The 9,265-nt window shown below is 45.5% G+C and overlaps 1 protein-coding gene across 1 annotated transcript; it reads left to right on the top strand.

Moving 5' to 3' along the window:
- The first annotated feature begins 2,314 nt into the window (after window positions 1-2,314).
- Window positions 2,315-4,998, top strand: aqp7 (aquaporin 7). The gene is made up of 6 exons (XM_056410960.1): window positions 2,315-2,514; window positions 3,097-3,223; window positions 3,289-3,426; window positions 3,506-3,624; window positions 3,698-3,915; window positions 4,773-4,998. Exons 1-6 carry the CDS (start codon window positions 2,389-2,391, stop codon window positions 4,954-4,956), a joined length of 912 nt encoding a protein of 303 aa, XP_056266935.1. The 5' UTR covers window positions 2,315-2,388; the 3' UTR covers window positions 4,957-4,998.
- The last annotated feature ends 4,267 nt before the right edge of the window (window positions 4,999-9,265 follow it).

The following is a 9,265-nucleotide window of genomic DNA, read 5'->3' on the forward strand; positions in this document are numbered from 1 at the left end:
AATCGATGAGGACGTCATCCGTGTAAACCGCCTTCTTGATCTCTCCAGAGCTCATTTCACGTTGGAAGATTTCTGGAGCACTTGTGATTCCAAATGTCTGTGAAAGAAATAGCTTCCAAAGGGAGTGATGAAGGGAGTGAGTTTGGCGCTCCATCTAGTGGCATCTGAGAGCAACTACAGCTGCGTCGTAGTTTAGGGATGATGTCATCTACTGTGGGCAGAATGAACGTCTCCCTCTGTATTAGTATAACCCTCGTCTGTAGCATGTGACGTGTCGTCTGTAGCATGTGACGTGTCGTCTGTAGCATGTGACGTGTCGTCTGTAGTATGTGACGTGTCGTCTGTAGCATGTGACGTGTCGTCTGTAGCATGTGACGTGTCGTCAGTAGCATGTGACGTGTCTTGTGTAGCATGTGACGTGTCGTCTGTAGCATGTGACGTGTCTTGTGTAGCATGTGACGTGTCGTCTGTAGCATTAAACATTGAACATTAAACATTAAACATTGAACATTAAACGTAAAACAATAAACATTAAACATTGAACATTAAACATTAAACATTGAACATTGAACATTAAACATTGAACATTAAACATTGAACATTCAACATTGAACATTAAACATTAAACATTAAACGTAAAACAATAAACATTAAACATTGAACATTAAACATTAAACATTGAACATTAAACATTGAACATTGAACATTGAACATCAAACATTGAACATTGAACATTAAACATTAAACGTAAAACAATAAACATTGAACATTGAACATTGAACATTGAACATTAAACATTGAACATTGAACATTGAACATTAAACATTAAACGTAAACAATAAACATTAAACATTGAACATTAAACATTAAACATTAAACATTAAACGTAAAACAATAAACATTAAACATTAAACGTAAAACAATAAACATTAAACATTGAACATTAAACATTGAACATTAAATATTAAACGTAAAACAATAAACATTAAACATTGAACATTAAACATTGAACATTGAACATTAAACATTGAACATTGAACATTGAACATTGAACATTAAACGTACAAAATAAACATTAAACATTGAACATTAAACATTAAACATTCAACATTAAACATTAAACATTAAACGTAAAACAATAAACATTGAACATTGAACATTGAACGTAAAACAATAAACATTGAACATTAAACAATAAACATTGAACATTAAACATTGAACATTAAACGTAAAACAATAAACATTAAACATTGAACATTAAACATTGAACATTGAACATTAAACATTAAACGTAAAACAATAAACATTAAACGTAAAACAATAAACATTAAACATTGAACATTAAACATTAAACGTAAAACAATAAACATTAAACATTGAACATTAAACATTCAACATTAAACGTAAAACATTGAACATTAAACGTAAAACAATAAACATTGAACATTGAACATAAAACAATAAACATTGAACATTAAACAATAAACATTAAACGTAAAACAATAAACAATAAACATTCAACATTGAACATTGAACATTAAACATTAAACATTGAACATTAAACATTAAACGTAAAACAATAAACATTAAACATTAAACATTGAACATTAAACGTAAAACAATAAACATTAAACATGAAACATTGAACATTAAACATTAAACAATAAACATTAAACATTGAACATTAAACATTGAATGTAAAACAATAAACGTAAAACAATAAACATTAAACATTGAACATTAAACATTGAACATTAAACATTAAACGTAAAAGAATAAACATTAAACATTGAACATTAAACATTGAATGTAAAACAATAAACGTAAAACAATAAACATTAAACATTGAACATTAAACATTGAACATTAAACATTAAACGTAAAACAATAAACATTAAACATTGAACGTAAAACATTGAACGTAAAACAATAAACATTAAACGTAAAACATTAAACATTGAACATTAAACATTGAACATTGAACATTAAATGTAAAACATTAAACATTGAACATTAAACATTGAACATTGAACATTAAACATTAAACATGAAACATTAAACATTGAACAATAAACATTAAACGTAAAACATTAAACATTAAAAATTAAACATTAAACATTGAACACTGAAGCGATAGAGGGAAGCGAGCGGCTCTTCTGATTGGTTGGACAGTGGGGCTCTCTCACTGGTTTCTCTTGGTCTGCTGGTCTGAAGGTCTGGGGGAGGGTCTGAAGGTCTGGGGGAGGGTCTGGGGGAGGAGGGTCCGGGTTCAGGGAGGACACATGCCAATGGAGAGGCGACACAGCGAGAGGAGGCAAGGAGAGACCTGATAGTGAACTGGATCCGTACTGAAGAACTTAAAGTCCAAGAGAAACCGGAGCCGAGGAGATGAAGGACTTGGAGCCGCCGGTCTCTGGGCGGACCCGGGCCAGAGCAGCTGGACCCAGAGTCTGGATCAAGAACCAAGCGGTTCGAGTGGGACTCGCTGAAACCCTGTGCACATATGTCATGATGGTAAGAGGCTCTACGGTTCTGGTTCTGGTTCTGGTTGACTGTGATCGCTTTGGACCCTCAGGCACACCGGAGCACGCTGCAGGCACATGGGGGCCACATGGGGGCCACGTGGGGGCCACATGGGGGTCACATGGGGGTCAAGGGAGGACATCTAGTGTTACAGAGTCCTGGTCCAGCAGTGGACCACATGTTGAGAGACTGCTGTTACCAGAGGATCCCCCATAGTGAGGACCCCCCCATAGTGAGGACCCCCCCATAGTGAGGACCCCCATAGTGAGAACCCCCATAGTGAGGACCCTGAGGTGACACATAAACACACGTGACACATGAGGAGCTTCCTGCTTCCTGAACACGTGTTTCCAGAGTCACTGCCCCCCCACTGCCCCCCCCCCCCCCCACACACACACACACTTTCACTGAGTCCTGAGAGTTCAGCACTTTCAGTTCAACAAAAGCATTCATCTGTCATCTCTGCTCCTTCCTGAGATCTGCAGTTAACTAAACTAGCTGACCCCCCCCCCCCTGGAGCTCCTGGACCAGCCCCCCCCCCATAGCTCCTGGTGACACATGCCTCCCCCTCAGGTGCTGGGCCTGGGGTCCGTGGCCCAGGTGGTGACGGGGCGGGGCGCGTTCGGCCAGTACCTGAGCATCAACGTGGGCTTCGGACTGGGCGTCGCCATGGGGGTCCATGTTGGAGGGAAGGTCTCAGGTAGGGTGAAGCCCACTATGAAGCCCCCCCGGCCCCCGGTGGTCTCACGCTGCGTGTCCCCTCAGGCGCCCACATGAACGCCGCCGTGTCCTTCGCCCAGTGCGTGCTGGGCCGGCTGCGCTGGCGGCTGCTGCCGCTGTATGTGGCGGCTCAGCTGCTGGGCTCCTTCCTGGCTGCGGGGACCGTCTACGGGGTCTACTACGGTGAGGCCCCGCCCACCGGACACCTGCACGAGTCACAGAGGTGACACCCGCACACCGACTCCCCGCCTCTCCTCCACAGAAGCCATCCACGACTTCTGCGGAGGGAACCTCACCGTGACGGGCGCCACGGCCACGGCCGGGATCTTCGCCACCTACCCGGCACCCTACCTGTCGCTGCGGGCCGGCTTTCTCGACCAGGTAGGCCGCCGGCCCGGCCGCGGGTGAACTTGTTGTCGTGGCGACGCTCAGCCGCCGTGTGCCCGCGCTCCAGGTGTTCGGCACCGCCGTGCTGCTGCTGGGCCTCACGGCGCTGGCGGACCGGAGGAACCAGCCGGCGGCGCCGGGCGGCGAGCCGCTGGCCGTCGGCCTGCTGGTGCTGGTCATCGGCGTCTCGCTGGGCAGCAACAGCGGCTACGCCATCAACCCCACCCGAGACATCGCGCCCAGGGTCTTCACCGCCATCGCCGGCTGGGGGGGCGAGGTGTTCAGGTACGGGAGGTGTTCAGGTACGGGGCGATGTGTTCAGGTACGGGAGGTGTTCAGGTACGGGGCGATGTGTTCAGGTACGGTGATGTGTTCAGGTACGGGGCGATGTGTTCAGGTACGGGAGGTGTTCAGGTACGGGCGATGTGTTCAGGTACGGTGATGTGTTCAGGTACGGGAGGTGTTCAGGTACGGGGCGATGTGTTCAGGTACGGTGATGTGTTCAGGTACGGGGCGATGTGTTCAGGTACGGGAGGTGTTCAGGTACGGGCGATGTGTTCAGGTACGGTGATGTGTTCAGGTACGGGAGGTGTTCAGGTACGGGGCGATGTGTTCAGGTACGGGCGATGTGTTCAGGTACGGTGATCTGTTCAGGTACGGTGATGTGTTCAGGTACGGGAGGTGTTCAGGTACGGGGCGATGTGTTCAGGTACGGGGCGATGTGTTCAGGTACGGGGCGATGTGTTCAGGTACGGGAGGTGTTCAGGTACGGGGCGATGTGTTCAGGTACGGGAGGTGTTCAGGTACGGTGATGTGTTCAGGTACGGGAGGTGTTCAGGTACGGGGTGATGTGTTCAGGTACGGGGCAATGTGTTCAGGTACGGGCGATGTGTTCAGGTACGGTGATGTGTTCAGGTACGGGGCGATGTGTTCAGGTACGGTGATGTGTTCAGGTACGGGGCGATGTGTTCAGGTACGGGGCGATGTGTTCAGGTACGGGAGGTGTTCAGGTACGGGCGATGTGTTCAGGTACGGTGATGTGTTCAGGTATGGGAGGTGTTCAGGTACGGGGCGATGTGTTCAGGCACGGGGCGATGTGTTCAGGTACGGGGCGATGTGTTCTGATGTTGTTTTCTGTGCAGGTCGGGCAGCGGGTGGTGGTGGGTGCCCCTCGTGGCCCCCCCCATCGGGGGGGTGCTGGGTGCAGGGCTCTACAGGCTCCTGGTAGAGATGCACCACCCCCCCCTCCCCCCCCAGCGGGAGACGGTAGAGGAGAGATTCCCTCTGGAGGGACCAGAGAACATCTGCACTGATGTGTGTGTCTGAAGCCCCGCCCCCCCCCCTACACACACACACTGTGTCTGAAGCCCCGCCCCCCCACACACACTGTGTCTGAAGCCCCCCCCCCACACACACACTGTGTCTGAAGCCCGCCCCACACACACTGTGTCTGAAGCCCGCCCCCACACACACTGTGTCTGAAGCCCGCCCCACACACACTGTGTCTGAAGCCCGTCCCCCACACACACACTGTGTCTGAAGCCCCGCCCCCCCACACACACTGTGTCTGAAGCCCCGCCCCCCACACACACTGTGTCTGAAGCCCCGCCCCCCCACACTGTCTGAAGCCCCGCCCCCCCACACACACACTGTGTCTGAAGCAGTGGCGGCTGGTGAAATTTTTTTTGGGGGGGGCGCAGTTGGGCGACGTGGTTTAAATATCACTCAACAATGAGAAGAAAAGAGGTTTTGAGTAGAATATTGTAAAAAACAAAGCTTTATTTCAAGAACACAGCGTGCTCAACACTGTCCAATAACAACTATCAACACACTGTAACTTTAGCATGAGAGGTTCAGAGCAGCTTTAAGGAACATTGGGTTGGGTTTCAGAGGTTTACAGAATAAAAGAGTTTCACCCTCACATGAAAGAGGTTCAGAGCAGATGTAACTGATGTGGAACGGGCATGGAAGAAGTCGGCTCAGATGGTGGATTTTCCCAGCACTTATTTATTCTGCAGAAGACAACAGAACACACACATTTGCCTTCTGATCTGTCTCTGCACTTCCACTTCCCTCAGCAATAAAAAAACAAAAAAACATTGTCCATGGAAGACAGGACCACATTAAATCTAAATAATAACAATTCTCATCAAAAACCATGACATGTAACATACAAGGGGAAAACAGAGACCTCTAATGGACAAAATAAATAACTACATGAGCTAGAAAGTGGCTCAATGAAACCCCCACCAAACGTATATGTTGACAGTCTAAATGACACGACAGCTGGACGCCGGGATCGTATTAACATTCCATTACTGTATGTAACATAAACGGTTAATTTTTATTAAAGAATATAGCCAAAATAGTGCAAAATCGTTTTCACTGAACTCACCTCGGCAATATAAAACCATTGTGACGGAAAGACGGACTCAGGAGCAGGAAGTGCAACAGATGGAAAGCAATTTCCAGGAAACAGATTTTTAAAAATAACGCTAAATAAAAATAGCTCATTAAAATAAAATTCACAAACACTCAATAATATCGTTGAACAACAAACAAAAATAAAATACAATACATTGAAAACAAGAAATGACAGAGTGCATTTCTAACTGTTTGAGAGAGTAGACCCACTATATGTAAAGAAAAGTAGCCTCCTCTCTTTAAAGTGGTCAAACTTCTCAATAACTCTGGTTAAAGTCCATCATGTCTGTAACCAGCCTGTTTCATTATTCTGGAGGGAATGTGTCTGTTTTTCAGAACTTCTTCGTTGTGTTTTCGATGCCAGTTCGGTCTGCAAACAGGGTTAGCTTCATGCTGTTAGCGAGTTAGCTCCATGCTCTTAGCTAGATAACTTCGGCAAGATTCGTGCTTTACACTTGTCTGCAGCTCTGTAGATCCCTCACCCCGTTGTAGTCCAGAGAGTTTCCGTCCCAGGACTTTGGAAAACAGACAGGGGAAACAAAAAACTAATTACTCATGGAGCATTCAGCTAACCAGCTCCGGTTAGCATATCGGCTTGAGGAGAACCTCCGGGTGTACGTCCTCCCGCGGTCAGCGCTTTGCTGCACAATTTTTAAATCCGGATGTTCGGGTCCCAACTCTTTCAGCCTCTTGTCAATATCTGACCGTCGATTGAAAGGTGTTTGGTGTAGAGATACCAGAGTTTTCAGTCGCCGACGCCATGCTAACATAAAGCTTCTGCTAGCTATGTTGCTCGCGTACCTCCGTGGAGCTCTGGGCAGCAGGGTTGCCAGGTCTGTGTGACACAACCAGCCCAAAAACCAGCCCAATATCAGAACTCAAAATATGCCCGTGCCAAACCATATACACTGCTTTTAAAGTCCAACAGCATTGCTATCATTGCCAAATGTATTGTAATATCTACAAAGTAACAACATATGTTTAGTTTGCCAGCATTAAAAGCAGTTTTCCCTCAAGTTATTTCACCTAGGTCCTAAAATGGCCTTGTGTAATTAGATACAGTATATTATCATAAATAAAATGTGTGTACGTGCTGATCTGGAGTCAGTTTGGTAGGATTTGGGTATGAATACATTATTTAATTTAAAATATGGATTTTTATTGAAAGATATTCATGTAATTTGAATGCAAAATAGGTCTACCCGAACCAAGGACAAACAATTCAACCCGCGCAACACTTCAAAAGTGACCCGATTCCGCAGGAAAACCGCGGACCTGGCAACACTGCTCTCTGGGCTGAGGGAACATACGGGTCTCTGATCTGCCCAATAATCCAATCGCGTGCGCACATTTGTGCGCCCCAAGATTCCCGGTTTCATCCGCCAATGAAGCCGGTCATTGCCAAAACCACTGAAATGTTGTATCGATGCAATACACACACGTTAGACCAGCGCCTCGAAAAAGGGGAGGGGCTTCTCTCCGTGATAATGGCGATATATTATATTTTTCACATTAACTTAAGTGGTTGTTGACAGGGGCTGACGGTCTCCCACACACATTTAGCGCATCAACACGGTATATTTACTATTTAAATGATTTGGCATATCATGTTTTTTGTTTCTTCTTCTTCTTTTTTTTTCATCTCCAAATTTTAAGAGGGGCGGCGCCCTAGCGCCCCCTATGGACGAACCGCCACTGGTCTGAAGCCCCGCCCCGCCCCCCCACACACACTGTGTCTGAAGCCCCGCCCCCCCACACACTGGCTGTGTCTCCTCCCGCACACTGAGCCCTTGGAGCTTGTCTTTCAGGCTTCGGGCGCCACACTCACAACCAGCAGCATCAGAGCACTGAAAGTCCCCGCATGGCGCCCTGCAGACGGGCAGAACATGTAAACGATGGACACTACTCGCCCTAAGCGGCCGCCATCTTGGCGACGTAGCGGAAGAGGAGGAGCCCTTTCGCCAACTTTTCATTTTATTTCTTAAACAATGGCGGACGAGATGGCGACGGTAGCACAAGCGGTCGACCACGAGGCTCCTGCCGCGATTGTGGAGGTATCGCAGTTTCCACATGGGGTGGAGAAAGGTAAACAAGGGACACAAAGAGGGCAGGAAGTGCATGCATTCTGTCACTTTAAGGTTCGCGGGTATCGCAAGCAGATTTGCGTCCGTCACTCCGCCAAGTGGTGAACGTGAGAGTTACATGTGATACAGACTCATCAGACGCACCACAGATGTCAGGGCTCTGGAGTGCAGTGTCCTTCGTAAAGTGTCCTTCGTAAAGTGTCCGGTAGTAGACACAGCCTGTGTCTGAAGCCCCGCCCCCCCCCACACACACTGTGTCTGAAGCCCCGCCCCCTCCCCCACTGTGCACATCTGTGCAGGTCAAACATTCCAGGACACAAAGGGTTAACGAGTCGCTCCACAAACAAACATAAAGAGTGAAGTGAGTCATCGCCTCGTCTCTCATTTCATCTTCATCTTGTTTCCCCGTTGGAGGTTCAGCCTCACAGCTCAGAACAACAACAACAACAACAACAACAGGAGGTGAAACACGTCGTTGATGAATAGACGTGTAATCTAGTGTAATGTAATCTAAACTAGTGTAATGTAATCTAGTTTAATGTAATCTAGTGTAATGTAATGTAATCTAGTGTAATGTAATCTAGTGTAATGTAATCTAGTGTAATGTAATCTAAACTAGTGTAATGTAATCTAGTGTAATATAATCTAGTGTAATCTAAACTAGTGTAATGTAATCTAGTGTAATGTAATCTAAACTAGTGTAATGTAATCTAGTGTACTATAATCTAGTGTAATATAATGTAGTGTAATATAATGTAGTGTAATGTAATCTAGTGTAATGTAATTTAAACTAGTGTAATGTAATCTAGTGTAATGTAATCTAGTGCAATCTAGTGGAATATAATGTAATCTAGTATAATCTAGTGTAATATAATGTAATCGAGTGTAATGTAATCTAGTGTAATATAATTTAGTGTAATGTAATCTAGTGTAATGTAATCTAGTGTAATGTAATATAATCTAGTGTAATGTAATCTAGTTTAATGTAGTGTAATCTAAACTAGTGTAATGTAATCAAGTGTAATATAATGTAGTGTAATGTAATCTAGTGTAATGTAATCTAGTGTAATGTAATTTAGTGTAATGTTATCTAATGTAATGTAATCTAGTTTACTGTAATGTAGTGT

Source organism: Pseudoliparis swirei, unplaced genomic scaffold, assembly GCF_029220125.1.
Source record: "Pseudoliparis swirei isolate HS2019 ecotype Mariana Trench unplaced genomic scaffold, NWPU_hadal_v1 hadal_30, whole genome shotgun sequence".
NCBI classification, from domain to species: Eukaryota; Metazoa; Chordata; class Actinopteri; order Perciformes; family Liparidae; genus Pseudoliparis; species Pseudoliparis swirei.